Here is a 19,949-nt window from a genome sequence, read left to right on the forward strand (position 1 = left end):
TTTATTTCCAGCCATTTCACTGGACTCATTATGGCTGCAAGCACTCCTTTTTGAGACTAATTTTCATTAGGACTTATAATTTTGAAAGTCCCATATAGGCAGTTTTCCAAAGGGAGACAATATTAAGTGAAATTCAACCTTATAAAAAATTAATCAAACTACAGAACAGAACCAATCTATAAAGTGAGCAGAAGGAGAGTAGTACTCAAGTCAGCAAGTGGAAGGCAAAACTGTGAATCTGAAAATGAGAGCTTTGGAAGAGCTGCCCATTTTTCCTGGAAGACATCCTGTTTTGCAGCCATTGTTCTTTTTGGAACATTAGTATTTTTATGTGTTTGTCTTATTGGGAGGGTTTTGGCTTTTATTAAGAGAAAACGGTTGGGTTAGGACACACCCTCAATTCTGAGTGTGCCACTGAACAAGCTTTTGAAAATTACCCATTTACAGTACAACTATAAGCCATATAAACTTCTATAACTGAACAGCAAATCAAAATAACTGTGCACTGATTCATGCTAAAAGTAAAATGATAGCTAAAACTTTGAGAATCAATCTGGTAAATATACATAATGTTAATATAGTGAGAAAATACAAAGAATCTCACAAATCCTGACTGTTAATCCAGTGCCACCTTCTCTCTAGCACTGACACTCAGAGATTTAAAAGACCGCTTCAAACATTAGAATGCACATATTTCCCTTCCTTGAAATGTCCTACATATTTGGATTTATAAAATAAGCTGATGAAACTTTTAACACCTTCCTCACAATAACAACAAAATACAGTATAGAGAAAGTTTCATAAGATGTAAAAACTCTTGGAAGATCAAAAACTTTATGTATTACTCAGAAATATGAGACTGGTAAGCTCATAGGCCATGTTGCCTTTTATAGTCATTAAGTCCAGCAAACAGATGATACAGAGCAAGAGGAATTGTTGCCAGTTACTTTAGACTGGAAAATATGAGAACAAAATCTAATGCCAGCTGCCAGCTAATTCCTCTTCTCTTCTAACAAAAATATTTAAGAAAGGCTTTCTTTGGCTGCAGCCATTTGCTCTCTAGTAAGAGAACAGAATTTGGTTCTTGCTATAATAAGGTTTATTTTACATTTTTCTACAGAGGTTAGAAAAATAAACACTGAGAAAACACACTGTGGTGGGGAGAGGAGTCTGTTTGGAGAAAGCTGAACAGCCATGGATAACTGTCAAAGTAATGGCCTATCTTAGATTATTTTAACCATTCACCCTTAGGTTTGCTCAGACCTTTACCACTACCTTAGTTTTTAAAGAAAGGAGGGTGAAAAACACTTTTAGCATTTTTGTAACTGAATACTTTTGGGGAGGCCTTGACTTTTTAGTCCAAGCTGATACTCTGCTCTACCTTCCATCCTTTTCTTGTCCTATTAATAAAGTGTCAGGGGTAGGACAAAAGACAAAATTACTACGGACAAAGTATTTCCCAAAGTTCACAAACTGACCCCAAATGAGGGGTGTTTCACTTGACGTGTTTTCAGTTTCTTTTCTCAGGTGCAAATTGTCCTAGTTAAGCACTTTGCAGATGTATCACACTTAGAGAAGAGTGGGCACAGCTACCAGAGTTAAAATCTACTGGAGAAGGCTCTGGGACTACCAGAAGTGAAAGGTTTGGATATCTCCTACCAGAGCAGGATGCTGGGGAGCAGAGCAGTGCCAGGAGCTGCTTCTAAGGATTCCTGGGGCTGATCTCTCCTCCTGCCACTGCCAGCTTTCCCATCTCTCCCCCAGAAGGCACCAACAGGACCATCTGCAGGAGGGACCCCAGGGCAGTGCAGATATTCTGGGTCAAGTCATGGCTCCAGCACTGAGTATGTCAGGATGGCTTTGCAGAAGGACTGTACAAAACAGAGCTGAGAGACAACACAACACATCTAGACAATGAAGAAATGCTATTCCTGTAGGGCAAAAAGAGGCACCTCTGTCCACACAGCTCCACTTTTGTCCCTGCTCCTCTAAACCAGAATGTTTGCATTTAACTTGTTTATTGGATGGACCCTGGAATGAGCTGGGGACTGTACTGTGTATGGAAGTTGTTTAGGAGAAGATTACATAGCAAAATTATATCAGAGAATATGCTAACAATTACATAGTGCAAACCAGCATAAGACAGCATTCAATCCTTTTCAGGGCCATGCTTACTTTGTTAGGATAAACATGAAGATTAACAGTTGTCCTACAGTCATGGCTCAGCCACAGATTAAAAATGAAGTGAAACTTAAGCAGACATCTCCTTGTGTTTAGGCTTATTTCAAAGAAATCTGTGGAAATCCAAATTTAGTTCATCCTAATGTAGTTTCTCAACTATTTCCAAATAAGAGCAATGATGTTTTACCAGTTTTGCATGAACTAATTCACTTTTACAAAAACACTGACTAAATCAGGTACAAAATATTTCCAAATTCTTGCATATTTTACTGAGATTTAAGTCTCCATTCCTTCTACCCAAGCACACATGGTTTCTTTAGACAGATGAAACAAGTCACACAAACACACAAGTGACCTAAGTTTTTTCTAGGCCACACATAAACATCTAAAACCAAACCTATTTTTCAACATGGTAGCAAAAATTTATCATGGGACATTTGTTCAAAAGAACTGTATCACAAAAGAACTGTATCACATTTGTTCAAAAATACTGTATCACAAGAAAGTAACAACATACCTCCTAAAGCTGTTGAGGAGGTATGTATCTCACCCCCCCAAGCCTAGATAACTTTTCAGAGTTTCAGACTGCTGATGAAACCAAGATGATCACTTTGTGATGCTTCCAAGTGTTTAAACCCATGCACTTGCAATCTGTGACCTGCCAGTCTGAAACTGTTAAACTTTGACACAGGAAGTTTTAATGTTTAATTAGAACATCTTCAAGGAAAGCGTCCAATGGAAAATACACTTTCAAGTAAGAGATGGAAACAATTAATTTCTTTAAAGAAGTCTATGGAGCATAAGAATTTCCACGTTGCTCACATTTTCTGTTAGGCTCTTAGGGAGACTTATTTAGCACCAAACTTCAAATTGCTGGAAGTGCCTCACACACACATACACAACATCAAAGAATTTTCCACCAGCCAAGTGCAATGTGTATTATGTTATCCTTTATACTTTTATAAAAAAAGATTTGGTGAAGTGCTGTGCCTAAAACTGAAAGTATTTGAGGGCTGGTCTCTTGTTTACACATGCCAGTTTGGCTGTATCATTTTCATACCAGCCAGACCTTGCTGGCTCACCTTTGTTTCCCTGTTATTCCTGCCCAAACAGGCACTTTGGCCTATGACCTTCTCTCTGCTTTCCACTTTTGCTGCTATCATGATTATTTTGAATTCCAATTCCATCTCACTATGTGCTTCATGGTAAATGTAATAGAGTGTCACTGGTAAATGTAATAGAAATTGCCACTTGCTTTCTAGGAAAAAACTTCACAGTAGGTGGATAATTTCCCATTTTAATTTGTGCTAACACCAGCATTGGTTTTCTTAACAACCTTGCACAGATTTTGGGAATTTTTAAGTTAGACCTACAGAATATCATGAGAAAAGTAACAAAAGCTTTTTTACAACCAATCTAGATGGCATCTGCTATCTTTCCTTACCCATAGGACTTGTAAGAAAAGTTTGACAGCTTTCACAAAACACACTTCACCATTCCAAGGTAATTATTATCCATCTTGGATCCTGCTAGCATTCATAAAATTTTTCCAGTCCTTATCTGTCAAAGTTCAAGCAAACAGTGATTTCCCAAACTCTTTCCTTTTGCTGCTTAATTCTTGCTCCATCATTTTTAACTACCATCATCAGCACTCTAAAAAAAGTGGAAAGGGAGATAAAAGTGCTTACAGGTTTCCTAAGGAAAAAAAGGGATAGTGCTCCAATTAGGGGCATGTCTCCAATTAGTGGTTCCAGGATAACCCTCATGGTGCCATGGATCTGTGTAAGGAGAAGAAAAAAAAAGGCAGTGAAATTTACTTATTTAAGTTTTAAATAAATTTATTTGCTGGCAAATAAACTTCACACGTTCTAATTCATTAAATTATTGCTTACGGGAAAACTTTATATATGTATATATATAAAATTCTTTCTTCATACGTCATCCAAATCCCAAAAAATTCATACAAGCATTTAACAATTGTGCTTAAAAATTCATTACATTCATCTGTATCATGCAGTGTCATGTTGGTGGTATTTTTTTAAATTGTAAAGTAGATTATTTCTACAGCTCCACGTAAACAAATGTGACACAAGAAGCACAGTGCCACCACAGGTACCAGAGCAGAATCAGGTAAATGCTTACAGGTCTGTCAAGACACACATGTAAAAGAGCTAATTCTGCTCCTTAGGGAGAGATCTGTTATCAGGAAGTTCAGGAAATCTCAGAAACAATATCAGAAGATAAGGCTACTAATAGTAATTGCATCAGTAATTCTATCTGATGCTTAGATACTACATGAAATAAAGTTTTAAGCTCTGTGCTGCCTTTATAAACTGATACATCACTTAAACATCAGCTTGATATGAGATTATCTGCAGCTCTTCCTGTAGTAAATGTTACATATTTGTTCTACATATTAAAGGAATTTTTTTCTTATGTTAAGTCATATAACTGAAATTCTAATGCAGTATCAATACTATTCAAATGAGAAAAAAAATTAAGCTAGAAAACTACACAATTAGTGTTCCTTTCTTATAGATTATTTCATCAGAAAATAGTGATTTAGTGATATGAAAATCAAAAGAAAAAAAACTGAATTTCACCTGTATGCTTTTCACACCAGCTCTGCAGAAGTATCTCTTGATCTCCAAATCAATTTCACAGTTTCCAACAAAACTAAACCAAAAAAGAAAGTATACATTTCACTTTTATGACCTAAATTGCAATAAACTGTTAGTTCTGTTTTGCAGTGTCATGACGACATATTTTGTTTCCCAGTATATGCACAAAAAATGCATGTTAAAATATTAGAACATAAAACAATGCCAGTTTGCTTAAACATCCCTTTCAAAACATCATTGTCATCAAAATCACTCAAATTAATACCTAGGTTTGCTACCATCTCCAGAAGGATGCCTAATAGGAAACAAGCCAGAGGCACTACTTTTGGGAAAAAATGGACACAAAACTCATACTCCATTTCAGGAAAGCTCTCCACAGGTCTCATTGATAGTAAATGTACCCAAATCCACTCTCATCTAACATAATCATGAGAAGCACTAGACAGAGATGGTAGTTATGCTAAAAATGAAACTTGTCTGAAATATTCATAGACTTGCAAAGCCAGTTGTGTTTAGAATTTCAATAAGCAGGGCATGATGAGCTGAATGATCTTCTAAGCAAGTTCTAAGCCAAAAACAGTTGAGCCCTTTCTGAAGGGAGAGAAGGCAGGAAGCAAATTAGAGAATATATTAAAAATCATGCATATTTTTCCCTGAACTGTTCTTGCATCCCATTTTTGGGGATGCAAGGTCAAGTGATTGAAATTTTCCAGATGCTGCCCTGTATTTCAGATTTGTCAAAGTTGGTAAAAAGAAGTCCCATCTATTTTGCCCATATTACAAAGCTACAAGATTATTCACGCACAACTCAGGCTTGGATTTATAACTGCTTTCCCTCAACCATGTACCAGCAGAGCTGAGCAACTTTTCCCAAGATCTGGTACTGCTGTGAGACACATTGGTTCTGAAAACAAACTAATTTTGAGACCCAACAAGGAATTCAGGAAGAAAGCTTGAAACTCTGATTTAGCATGGAATTGTTCAATGATTCTGTAGAATGAGAGCTAAAAGCAAAACCCAGCAGTTGAATACCATCATCTCCCCAGGTAGGGAGAGATGAGCTGGACTAGGACACTCTCTAAGAAGATAGAGGCTGTAACAGAAGCAAAAATGAAATCTGAAAAGCTTTCTGAACAGACTGCCCAGGTAAAGAAAATGGAAGAAGGAGCCAAGAGGGATGGAGATGAGCCAGATTAAAGCCAGACACTGCTGAAAGGAGGGGGAAATTGTTCCCTCTGCAGCGCATCCTGTTCCAGGTTCTGCAGCAGAGCCCAGGTTTCTGCACATTCGTTCCTCAGACCTGGCCTGTACAGTGTTAGCTGTGTTTGGGAGTATGAAGTAATCTTATTACAAAAATGTTTGGGGAATTGTGAACAAATGGAATTGCTCTCTTCATTGGCTATTCCAGGCTCAAGTCAATATAGAATAAATTACTTTTACAGTAAGAGCAGAACAGCAGGATTGCTGTTCCCTTCTCCTGAGCCTGAGGGGCACAAAGAACTACCAAAGGAAAAAAAAAGGTGAGAGCTGCTGCATTCCACATATCCATTATCCAAATCATCTGTATCCTCCTCTGCTCTGGGTGTGGTGGTGCTGTCTTTGGGATTCCAACAAATGCAATTCTTATCAATCCCTTAAACAGAAATAAACAATAGTACCAAGACTTTCCTGTAAACATCCATCATTGGAATTTATTTTCAACTATTCAAAAGAAAAGACTTTGCAGAATCTTTTTTGTTTAATGGCCAGTTTGGAGAACTGGAAGACAACAACATGATGGGGTCTATGTCAAAGGAAGGTGACAGTTGCTTTCCTTGGAAAGAATGTAGTGTGACTGTACAGTTTAAAAATAGGTATGTAACTTTTAATACACAATTTAAAACGATGTAATTTCTATTTTTAATCTATCTAACTATATATAGAGATAGTAGAGATATATATAAATACACTCCCACATATATATATATATATATATATATAATTGCATAACAACATGACACAGAGAAGCAAGGTCAATTAAAACCTGCAACTGAAACCTCAATCTCAGCACTCTGCAGCACCAGAACTATTTGTGTTATGAAGACTGGGAAGCAATATGCTTGTTTGAAAATCCATAACAACATGATGACAAACTGAAGTAAAAATAGTAACAAACTGCATTTGAGGGGACTAAGTCAACAACATTTAACTTTATAATAAAGCTAAATATGGTTTTATCCCCCAAGATATTTGGCTGGGTCCATTAACAGCTGATGCCTACACAATTCCACTGTAATACACCATACAACTTGAAAGCTCATTTAGTAAGCAAATTCCATACATTCAGATCATAACATCCCAGAAATATTTATGATCCCTTTAAGGTACATAACACTGAGGTAGATCACAGTTTAATGAGGACACTCTTGTAAGAATATTAACAGCAGCTGTACTGAATCAAAAGAGAAGCGTGATGTACTGCATGTGGTCACTGTAGCCCATGGGAGATGCCCAGAATAAAAAGAAGAAAAAAGAAGATGTTATAGCAAAAATATTTCCTATATTACAGTGGGATGTGGCTCTGTATACTGGACTATCTAAATTGTTTTTAGAAAGTCTTTAGTCCCTATTTTTACATTTGTCCTCTGCCAGCATAATGTAGTGAGTCTCCCCATTCAAGTATTCCACGTTTGAAAAAATCTGCCATGTGTTTTAATCTGCAGCCTAAAACTCTTTCAGTGCATCAATTTTTTGTGTCATGAGAAATTGAAAGAACTCAGGCTATTAACAACTACGTCTTCAATCTCTCAATCTTCTTGCTTTTTTTGCTACAGTTAACATTTGAATTGACTGGCTTTAACTTGTTTTCTGTTGATCCATAACCTTTACCCAAGTATTTACTACATTCACACACTTTAGCAAATGTAAGATTTCTTATTAACAATTTCTCTAGATTTTATCTTCATTTGCTTAAGTGGTTGAAATTTTTCCCTTGCCCATATTTGTCATCAAGAACTAGACTTTTAAACTGTAATGAGTTTTAATAATTTTTTTAAACATAAACTCCAAAGTAAGGGAAAGGCAAAGCATTCCCTTCACAAATATGGTTCTCAAACTGAACCTTTAAATACATTCTCCAGTGCTTTGTGGATTAGTTATTCAAGCTACTTAGAGTGAAGTTCTTAATTGGACCCTGAGTGATGCACAAAATGTGCTCCAAAGAGTTCTGAAAAATACTCTGAAGCAGTGATCATAATGCACTCAGTGTCTTTGCAGAAACAATAGAAACTAAACCAAAACACACTCCTTTTGCAATTAAAATTAAAAGCAGACAAAAAAAAAAAACCCTCAAGGATGATGCAAAAAAATACTCTTGAGTTTTGGAGACACATTGAAACTCTTAAATGCACTATGGAAGGTCCAAAGCAAATGCACACACCCCACCACAAACAACTGACAGCAGAAAGGGCTAAAAGAAGCCACAATAGTGGAACTGCAGGATAAAAGGGGATTCTTAAAAGAATTAATGTACTTTAAACTGAAAAAAACATAAATAAAATCTTTCCTTCCTTCCCTCACCACACACCCCACAGGGCTTGGCTTCCTACAACTATTCTTATGAATGTTTAGAGAGATTGTTTGAGAGGTCCTGCTCAACTGTATTTAGAGAATGAAGGGTTTATAGAAGCTCCTAATTTTAAACTTAGAAATAAATTGAAGTTATAACAAACTAATTTAACTGGATATTAAAATCTAGAGGGATAAATACTCCAAAGGATGGACTTTTCTCCAGCAGTGAGACTGCTCTTTATAATCCTGCAAAACTGCAATAGAAAATATAATTTAAAGTTGGTATCTGTATTTAACTCTGTATCTAAATGTATCAAGAGGCACTTATTCTTCCTGTTAGGACTGAGACAATCCCAGTGATGAGACTCTCAGAGGACATATAAATCAAGCTATTAAAAAGCAAACAACATTCAAACAGTAACAACTGCTACAGGGGGCCAGGGGGGCTCTCTGTTTTAACTTGCATACTAAAAGCCTTTGAAAAAGAGCCCTTTCTGAATGAGGTGACAAGGACAAGTCTTAAATATGAAACAGGACTCCTTTGATGATGGTTTTGTCTAAGCCTTAATTCCTAGAAGCTGTGATAGCCACTCCAGAGCTCTCGTTTCCATTTACTTCCTGGAAGCCTGTGCCACTTGCATTAGGGACAGGATGCTGGGCTCAACAGGCACCCAACTGACCCAGCACAATTATTGTTATTTAAACCACTTCAAGGAATTTATTTCAGCCTTTTAGACTGGATTCTATTGCAGCTGTCTACCACTTATCTAAGCAGATTGCAAGATAATGCAATAAGACAGATTTCCTTCAGGCCTGTGTAACAGGACATTATTCCTGAAATTTTTGTACAAACCTACTGGCCTTTTCACTTTTATCTGCTTCATGAGGATGAGCAGAAATGAAAAAAAAAAAGCAAAACTAGATTTACTCTGTCTTCCTGTGAATAGTTCCGCCTTAAAGGGAAGAAGTGGTTTTGGAACAGAAAGAGCTTCTTAAAAACAATTTCTATGGACTGTTTGGTCAGATTAGATGGTTTTCCTGAGGGCTTATCTCTCAAGAGGTGAGGCTGCTCTCCCAGCTGCTGTCAGAAGTGGCAACAAAGAGAAAACTGAAGGAAGTATCTCCATTAGGACTAACACATTCACCCAGTGCAATAAGCTCTAAGAGCCAATCCTGCTGTACTTTGTCCAGCAACACCAATCCCTGGTTTGAACAGCTGTCTTTTCCCTACAGAAATAAAGTGATTCAATTCAATACAGACTGGGCTCTGCTCACAAATGCAGCCCCCAGCTGCTCTGGAACCCAGGGAAGGAGACAGCAGCCTTTTCTCTCATCACTCTGGGGCCTGCCCAGCTCTGCCAAAGCAGCAAAGGCTTCAGCATAGCTGAGCTTTACACAAATAATTCAAATTTAAGAATAACCACGTTCAAATTTTGGAGGTGCCTCTGAAGCTGAGATGCCTGATGACCCTCCTGGCTGCTGCAGGGAAGTAGTGAGGAGCACAGAAGGCTGTTCCTTGCTGGACTGTCAGTGACTGACAAATTTGGCCTTTCCATAACCCACAAACAGGCAAAAGTAGCCACAGTAACACAGACCTAAGATGATCAAATGCGAAAACATTGCTGGGTTCACTGACTGAACTTCCAAAAACCTTTGCAACTGCAGATTGTGCTGAGAATGACTTGGGTAAATGTAGGGTAGACCTACTGAGAAACCTATATAAAAGGAGTCATGATGAAATAGCAAAGAAAGCTGAAGCAATGGAGCAGTGTTGTTTTGGCATTTTATAACACACAGATTTACTCTGGTAAACACAATTTCTTCTGTACCTATCACTATTTTTCCTAATACTATGCTTATAAAATAATAAGTAACTGAGAAAAGTCAAATACCCAAAATCTTAGATTTCAGACTACATGTAATGGCAAAGTATTAATACATCAAAGAAAAAATCAAAGATAGTGCTTTATCTTTGGAAAGTATTTTTTTATTAACAAACATGACTTTAATGATGAAACCACACAGAGTTGATATTCCATCTCCCTCAGATAAAAGCTGTTTACAGCATGCATCTTCTTCCTCCATTCATACACAATTAGAACTAACTATATTTGCATAATGAAGCAATTCTCCTTTCAGGCCAATGTAACTGCCAAATCAAACAATGTGCAAATTATAGAGCAGGGACCCCATTGTAATATATTAATAAAGTTTACCTGATTTGAAGGTCCAAAATGATCTGCCTTTTGTCCACATTTTCAGTGTACACTTTTACACCATTTATCCTCAGAGGCTAGAACAATGAAGCAAGTAAAAGTTGGATTCTTCTACAGAAGTACATTAAACTCTTAACTTTGAATTTAAGGTGAATATAGACGTATTCATGTCTGAAGTTAAGAACTTACTATAAACATTAAAAGGTGTGAAGTAAGACTATCACAATTTAGTCCAAACTCTTATTTCAAGGGTAAAAATTACCTCGCTGGGATCCAGTTAACCACAATCCTTCCAGAATTACCCTGGGTATGGACCACTAAACTTCAAGATTTACAAAATATTTCATATCAAGCTTTCTCTCTCCCCTGCATAAACATCTGATTTCTCTGTAGAGGTGTCTAACATTCCCAAAGCATTCTTTTCTGTGTAACTACAACAACAAGCTAAATTTAGCTCACAAAAAATTGCCTTGAGTGGAATTTAGTGAGAATAGATGGAAAAGAATCTGTAATTCCCATAAAAGTTGTGTCAACCACTCTGTGCTGTCTCTCTAAATCATTGTTCAGTCTCTCCCCTCTCTCCCTCACACAGAATTAACACATATCAATCACACACTCAAGCCTCAAATATTCATCAAACACTAGGCAGGAGAGGATGACTAACAACCTCACATTTGAGTTTTTCCTTCCTTGAAAAATTTTCATATTTCTATTTACACCTTTTTGATAATTTCTGTAAAATCAAAATCTCACTGCTGTGTTGGGGCTGTGCAGCTCAACCAACTCAATCAAGGCTGCAATATAAAGTAAGAATAGCTCTTTGTCATGTCCAAGGTTACTCAATTCAGCTGCAGAACCACAAAGAGGTCTGGGAGCTAATCTAAAACTTACTTAAAAGGAATGCTTCAGTCTATAATACAAATATATCTAGGGCAGGACAGAGGCCCCATGTGAAAGGTTTTACAATTTAATAAATAATAAACCAAACACACAAAAGGTGCAGTAAAGCATAATGAACTTTAACCTACATGAAATAATCACAAAGAGAGGAAAAACAATTCCCCTCCATCTCACCTGAAAATTAATTTTAGGTTTCCTAACATTTGAGGGTGGGGTGTGGGGGTGTTGATTTTTAAATCCTTATTTGAAATTCAATTTATGACAAGCAATAGAAACACAAAAGACAACTTCAAACAAAAGCTGTTAAACTGCATCTCAAAGCAGTAAAGCTCTGGTTGGGATGATTAAGTTGTGCTGAAGTTGCTGCAAGCAGAGGGGATCATTCTCAGCTTGCACTGGTCAAACAGGCTCTCCTGCAGGCATGAGACCCCTTCTTTCATGGGCTGGAACAGAAGACAAGTATCTGTATGCCCCTTTATACTGTGATTTGTGCAGTCCTTGAGAAGCCAGGCCAGCAGCCTTGTCACTGACCCCACACATAACATGATCAGAAGTGCATCTGTGACAAGAGAACTGCACTTGGACCCTCTGCCAGAAGGATAATGGTCCCTGCTCACTAACATGCTCACATGAACAATATTAAAATTACACTGCTGTGAGCTCTTCATGTGACCAGGCATTGCTACACTGAGTCATCTCCAAATTCTCAGTCAAGTTTGTGAAGCATAGATCCCAGGAAATGCAATAAAGCCTCTGCTAAAAAACCCACACATTTTTTATTTTAATGTTACAATAGAAATCAGAGTCAGGCTTACGACCAAGTGTCGCAGAGAAATATTTCTGTGCAGATTTGAACAGGCTACATGAAAATGTTGTGTAAAAGAGGGTCTCTTAAAAAACCTCCCCAGACACTGACCTGATGACCAATATCAATCTTTGTAAAGCTGAAGGTACTGAGGTGGTTGTTTGCTCCTCTCACTGCTGGCTCTATGGTTTCTCGGAAGAGTTTCTCAATGAATTGACAAATAAAAGGCCACATCTGTTTTACAGTCTAAAGAGAAAAAAAAAATCTGCATTGAAGTACAGTTCTAAAATACATGAATAAGTTATAAATGTAAAAATCAGAACTTCGCTGCATCTGAATTTTCTATCTGAAAATTCTGTATTGCTTTTTTTCTTACTATTTTCTCATTAATTCATATTCTATGCTCTTTGAATGAAAGATATTTTTTAAAAAGTAAGCTACATAGATTTATGTTTTAGATTATCACACACACAAATCAAAACTGCAAATTTCACTTATTTTTAGATTGTAGGTCAGGAACCTACAGTAACTGGAAAGTATCCCAGACAAGTAGAAAATTAAAGATTGTGTTTACAGCTGCTATGACTTCTATGCAATTATAGCTGTCATTACTGTTATGCCACTTTAAATCATTCATAAAACTCACATTTTCAGGACCATGAAACTAAATTTAATCTTTCTTGTGACTAACTGGATCAACAACCAGAGACTTGAAGTGTATAAAGCATGAAGGCAAAACTATTCTCAGATTCTTGCCTCATCTTTTATTCTCATCTCAGCCCTCCCTCCTGCCCCTTCCCATATGGTGCAATGCTTCTCCTTACCTTGTTGAGCCATTCTGCTCTCTCTGTGTCTGGAAAATGCACCTAAAAAAAACCAAAAACACAAACCAAAAAATTAATACAAATACAAAACACTTTGTAGTTAATTGCGTCCAGTCATTTATAATGCCAGAAAGCTTAGGGATCTCTCTCTAGACAGTGGACAACATATTGAGCAGTCAACAATCCTGACAAGAGAATTAAAATACAAGCAAATTAAAATAAAAATTCATTTATTAACTAAATAAATATATGCTTGGGCTTGTTTCTAGTAGCAGCACCTGGAATAAAGTAATGCTGTAACACCATGGACAAACTAAAAAACCAGCACAGCCAACCCAGCTTGTGTCAGCCAATATTAACACGACACACACGACTGCCAGAGTCCCAACTGCACTTCTACTTCCTTTCATTCATGCCAAATCTTCTTCAATGGCAATAAATCATGGCTATACATATTTAATCAGTGAAGTTGAAGCTCAGGAATATGGATTTAAGTCTGGCCAAAAGTCCTTTGAAAGACATTTCTAGTGATTTCTTTCTTTAAACAATTGCAGAAACCAGTCAGAGACAGAGTGATAGTTTATATACAGGGCAGAAAGTGCCCATGGCAATAGGAAAACATCAATTAAATGCTGGATGAACAGACACAGTTTTCCAGACAGGAGAGCACAGGTAGTAGCTTTACCTTTTACAAATACACACACCAGAAAAGCCCCAAACAAAAATCCCCTCCAAACAAAAATAAAGCCCTGAATAAGCAGAGCTAACAAGACTTTCCTTAGAAACTCACAGGCTGTAGAACAAGATGCAGATCACACTTCCCAAACACAAAGAGCCTTTGAACACACTAAAAAACTGTGACCTACATACGGTGACTTTTGTGAAGCAGTGTCTCTACTGAACTGAACTGCCAAGTCTTAATCTCTTCATAGCATAACAGATTGCACCACGGCCTCAACAGCAGTTATTTTTATTATGCATATCCCGGATGTGAGGAGTCAGTGAAAGAACTACTCTTTAAAGCGTATTTTCAACAAGATGAATTTGAAAGCAAGGCCCATTAATGACTTCTTTCAGTTTTTACTCACTTCTTGCATTAATAATCAGCACTAACATATTCTTCATATACTCAATCTACCCTCAGAGCAGTCCTTAATTTCATCTAAACCCCCAAACTTTTGCTATATAGGTTTTGCTATGCTGCCCATCAGCAGCATAATAAACAGTGCCAGAGTTATCTCTCCAGTCTGTTTATTTTTCAACGATCCCAGGTCAATAACAAAGGTAAGCCCCATGTTTCTACAGATACCTAGAGAATTACAAATGCTGCTGTCTTCCACTGTCAAGAAAGGTTCTCAGCATTTTTTTCAAGTATATCACATCTCTCAAAAGCTTTACAAGTGATGCTAAAGTCCAGTGATCTGTTTGACTGAGAAAAAATATCATCATTTATTTTACTAAAGTTAAAAGAATAGAATTATTAATAGCAGATGGAACAATTTGGAAATGATGTAATTTTATTTACTTAGAATTCATTTCCTAGAAAATTATGGTGGGTAGAATGTCATAACTCTGAACTTAAGAGGCTTGGGGATGGTGTCCACTTTTTGAAAACAAAAAATACTTTTTTTTTTTACTTTTGCAACACAAGCAGTTACAAGTATGTACACGAACTTACAGCTGAACGGAGTTTACACTCAGTTTTTGTCTTATAGGGTTCTCATGTTGCTCCCAACGGTAAAGTTGTTAAAGGAACAGAAAGAATGAACACTGTTAACCCCAACACTAATAAATAACACTTAGATCTTTCCTTTAAATATTTGCCTCTGAGTCTGGAAACAGAAAAATGCCAATTCTCAGTAATGACTTGTGCATGATGCTGGATCAACATGCTTCCTTCTGATTTAAGAGATCAGTGATGTTCAGTTTCACAGGGTGAGAGCTGCACAGCTGTTCCACATAGGGGACACCAAAGTAATCCAAGAGGAAATGCTCAGCAGCCTGCTACACCACTTAGACAAGCACAAGTCTCTGAGGCTGGAAGGGATCTACCCAGTGGTACTGGGGCAGCTGGCAGAAGAGCTCCCAGAGCCACTTCCCCATCATTTACCAGCAGTCCTGACTAACTGGGGAGGTCCCAGGTGACTGGAGGTCAGCAAATGTAACCCCATCCATCCACAAGGGCCTGGGAGACTACAGGCCTGTCACCCTGACTTTGGTGCCAGCAAAGGCCATGGAGCTGATCTGTTATTACAGCATGACTTAGTGGACGAGGGAAAGGCTGTCAATGTGCTGACCTGGACTTCAGTGAAGCCTGACATGTTTTCCCAGAGCATTCTCCTGCAGAAACTGGCTGGTCACGGCTTGGATCAGTGTAAATCAGCTGGGTAAAAATCTGGCTGCATGGCCAGGCCCAGGGAGAGTGGGGGGAATGGAGCTACATCCGTGGCTGTAACTCTGGCCAGTCACAAGTGTGTTCCACAGGGCTCAGTGCTGGGGACACTCCTGTTTACTGCCATTATCAATGATCTGTGTGAAGGCATTGACAGCACCCTCAGTCTTGGTGACACCAAGTTGGGTGAGAGTGTTGATCTGCTGGAGGGCAGGAAGGGTCTGCAGAGGGATCTGGACAGGCTGGACTGATGGACAAAGACCAGAGGTTTGAGGTTCAACAAGGCCAAGTGCTGGGTCCTGCATTGGGGTCACAACAACCCCAGACAGTGCTACAGGCTGGGGACAGAGTGGCTGGAAAGTGGCCCTGGGGAAAGGACCTGGGGGTGCTGGTTGGTTGACAGCAGCTGAACATGAGCCAGGTGTGCCCAGGTGGCCAAGAAAGCCAAAGGCATCCTGGCCTGAATCAGAAATGGTGTGGCCAGCAGGACCAGGGAGTGATTGTCCCCCTGTCCTGGGCACTGGTGAGGCTGCACCTGGAATCCTGTGTTCAGTTTTGGGCCCCTCAATACAAGAAGGACATTGAGGTGCTGGAGTGTGTCCAGAGAAGGACAGTGGAGTTGGAAATGGTCAAGACTTAGCTGGGGCACTTGATGGAGCTGGAGTTGCTTAGCCTGCAGAAAAGGAAACTCAGAGGAGACCTTCTTGTTCCCTACAATTATCTGAAAGGAGGTTGTAGCCACATGAGAGTCACTCTCTTCTCCCATGTGAAAAAGAGAAGATAAGAGGAAATAGCCTCAAGTTGCACCAGGGAGGTTTAAAATGCATTTAAGAAAAATCTTCTTTCATGGAAAGAGTTGTTAAGCATTGGAACAGGCTGCCTAAGGAGGTGGTAGAGTCACCAGTGCTGGATGTATTGCAGCTGTGGCATTTAGGGTCAGTGTTTAGTGGTAGATCTGGCAGTGTCAGACTAATAGATGGACTTGATGATCTTAGAGGTCTTTTCCTGAATTCTATGATTCTACAGGCATTGCAATGAACAGCAACAAAATAAAATAAATAGAAACAACAAATTAAACACACAGATGAGGAAAGGAAAGGAATATTCATGGAAATACCAAAAGCAAACCTGTTTGCTGTGAGTAATGCAAGATATAACAGTTGTCATGTTCACGATTCATTTTTAGTCTTCTGTACAAGTATCCAGTTGACATTCAACAGAAAAGGCACACTAGACTTGAGAGAAGCTTCCTGCTCTAAATATAACCTCAGCCCAGATGAAATTCACCTTCCTCCAAAGGGTGATCCAACTTCCCAGCCTCAGAGTATAGACTTCTGAAGGCACAGGCCACATCCCCTGCACCATGCACACAGCTGACAGCAATGAGGAAAAGAGGAAGTATCTCTCTTGCACCTATCAAGCACTCTTCACATTCAGTCGCAATTTATGCAGAAACACTTGAGATAGTTTGGGAAACAAAAAAGAGGCCACAGATACTCAAATCTACCCATATATGCTAATTTATTAATTTTTTATTTTATCTACTCTACAGTCTTCATTAAGACCTTGCTTAACAGGACAGGACTCTTAATATTTCCACAGATTTAATAATTACTTGTCCTTTGGTGCGCCACACCTATCACGCTCCTACAGTTACATGAGTTGGCACTAAGCCTGCTCCTCATTTATGTAAGCCTAGTTTACTCCTGCAGTTGCATGTGATAATAGGCAACAAATAATACAGTATCTTCCACTCCTGTTTCTCATCTCTTTTCCATTCTTGCTTTTCTGCTTGCTCACTCCTATTTTAATATAGTTCAGTTTGGTGCCTATTCTGACACTCAAAACAGAAAGCAGAGAACCTTTTTCTTCAAGACTCTGAAATTTTCACTCAAGCCAACCTTGAATCAAAAGCTGGGCTTTGCTTAATCCTTAGATGCTCCAAACCCAGGCTGTCTGAAAACAAAGAATAAAATATTTATCCATCTACCAATCCCATATGTTTTCAGCCTGCTATATGAGACTGCAATACTAGTGGCAAAATTATTTTTTGCTTTAAGACTTTTTGACTTCAAATACAATTCTATGCATAGACAACAGGAAAAAGCCTGAGGGATAGAAGTTGGTACACTGGATCAGTCAGGACTGACACAAGAACATTGAAGCAACTGCACAGACATTTTTACGGCCAGAAGCAAGAATCAGACTAAGCGATGTGCAAAATCTGTTAATTCTTTTATAAAAATCTATTGACAAGCACGACAGAAAGAGACAGAAGTGGAGATTTCAGCTAAGACAGTTAATGACTAAAAGCATTTCCCTCTTGGCTTCTGTTGTTAAATTACTCATGCAGGTTTGGCAAGTAGTGTCATTTCAACCACTTGGTGTAGCAATTCATTATTCAAAGCAAAGTATAACAAGAAAGAACTGAGGGAAGAAATGCCCCAATGACCACATTCAACTCCAAAAACATCATAATATTTCATGTTCCAGGAAAGTTCTATTATTAAATGTTATCTTGCAAAATATTTGGAAGTGCTCAAAAGATGCATTTCTGTACATTAAAAAGACACTATCTGGCTTTCTCACACAACTGGTTGTGCTTAGCTCTAAATAACTTTCATATTTACTTTCTACTTCTGATCTGCACTTTCAAAAACTCAATTCAAAACACAGTATTTTTTGTAATGATCAATAAATGAGCAGAAAGAGCCCAAGGAATGTAGATCTATTGCCCTAGAAGACAGTAAAAGAAAAAAAGGACAAAAGAAAACCACTTACAATAGCGGTAAAACAGGCAGAAACATTTCTTATTATTTTATTTTTCAAACTCTCTTCATACTGGCTAAATTGACTCAGTTTTCTGGCCAGACTATCACCTGCATCTTTCCAAGAAAACAAGACAAGACACAGAATAGTAACTATTACACTCAAATGCCATGGACTAAGGATTGGTGGGAAATTCTGAAGAGTCAAATAGCAACCAGCAAATAACATGAAATGAGGTTCAAAGTGCAAATAATATTAATGCCTTAAATATATTTTTTCATTCACATAAAGGAAGTTTCACTTATCTACATAAATGTCCTTAAAAGCAAGCATTGACAAGAAAATCAGAAGGAAAGACATGACAATACCCCTCTGTAAGTAATGTTGAATTGCTCTCAACACAGTCACAGGTACTAATAATCTGCTTTAAAACATAAATTTCATAATAGCTGTTACTATTCACCGATACCCTCATTCTAAAACATTTTTCTTTTAAAAATTATCTTTGAAAGTTTTCTCCATCCTTAAAGGTATTTATGAGACAACCCTAGTTAAATGTAACATTTATTTGATGATTATGATTAACACATAGGCTCTAAATATTATCTACATAACTCAACCAAAAATCTGAGGACCTACACTGAAAGTACAAAACTACAGGTATTGACCAGAGAATTCCAAAAACTGAAAATTTAATTTGCTACAAACCAACCACGTTTCATAAATTGTGTATTACAGCAATGGAAGAAATGGAAGTAATAAAAGCAGATTAGATTTAAAGGGAAAAAACTCCAACAGCAATAAATAAAAATCCCCAAACAAAATCCCCCAAAATTTTGAGTTTCTTCCATTTTACATTCAAAGATTAAAAGTAAGAATTCAAATGCCCTCAGACACATGTTATGATTCTTGGGGTGCTCTCCATAGGCCAGGAGTTGACCTCAACAATCCTGATGAGTCACTTCCACACACTGTAGAATATTCTACATAAAACATAATGCACTATGATAGCTATGTTTAACAGATACTTATCTGAGTCAGCATTACTTTACTTAAGCTTAGTTCCTTCCCTTTGCACTGATCATTTGTTGTTCCAGATGTAAATCTTAAAGAAACTATACCAGTCACTTTAAGGTCACACAGTATAACCAAGTTTCTTTTATATAGTTACAAAGCAGCAAAATATTCTTGAGCACTTTTCCAGCTATTTCACAAATATCTCTTCTAGTAGATGCTGATCCCTTCTGCTTATTTTGGAAAGCTAAAATTACATCTAAAAATCCTCCATCCTCCTCTCTATCAAAAGTACATTTGTCTAGTTTAAATGTAAAAACGTATGAGGGTATCACAGTAAGTTTTCATAGTCTCTTCACACATAATCTGTGGGTAGGGAGAGACCATACCACAGAAGGAGATTCAGGACAGAAGCCCAAATTAGGTGCTCTAAAACCTTCTGAATGTACAGCATAAGCAGTTATTTAACCATTAAGCCTAAAGCCAGTGGTGTGGCAAAAAACCAAAACACACTAAAATTAAATTTTCCTTTGAATTATAGCTAACAGTTTGTCTAAACTCACTGCACTTGTAACTCAAAAAGGCCAGACAAAGTAACTAAAAGAAGAAGCCCAGCGCAGATAGAATAAATCATGTCATATAGTGATATTCAAGCTCAATTTAACAGCTATTCACTCC

General features: G+C 37.8%; 1 protein-coding gene across 3 annotated transcripts in view; it reads right to left on the reverse strand.

Moving 5' to 3' along the window:
* ESYT2 (extended synaptotagmin 2) overlaps positions 1 to 19,949 on the reverse strand; it is a 79,950-nt gene that overhangs the window by 36,927 nt on the left and 23,074 nt on the right. For all 3 annotated transcript variants that reach the window (XM_058807652.1, XM_058807645.1, XM_058807659.1), the window contains exons 2-6: positions 13,097 to 13,138; positions 12,384 to 12,518; positions 10,568 to 10,644; positions 4,785 to 4,857; positions 3,870 to 3,959 (exon numbers count right to left, since the gene is read on the reverse strand). In XM_058807652.1, the coding sequence (XP_058663635.1) occupies positions 3,870 to 3,959; positions 4,785 to 4,857; positions 10,568 to 10,644; positions 12,384 to 12,518; positions 13,097 to 13,138 (417 nt within the window). The remainder of the gene's footprint in view (positions 1 to 3,869; positions 3,960 to 4,784; positions 4,858 to 10,567; positions 10,645 to 12,383; positions 12,519 to 13,096; positions 13,139 to 19,949) is intronic.

The sequence above is a fragment of the Ammospiza caudacuta genome, chromosome 1 (genome assembly GCF_027887145.1).
Source record: "Ammospiza caudacuta isolate bAmmCau1 chromosome 1, bAmmCau1.pri, whole genome shotgun sequence".
NCBI classification, from domain to species: Eukaryota; Metazoa; Chordata; class Aves; order Passeriformes; family Passerellidae; genus Ammospiza; species Ammospiza caudacuta.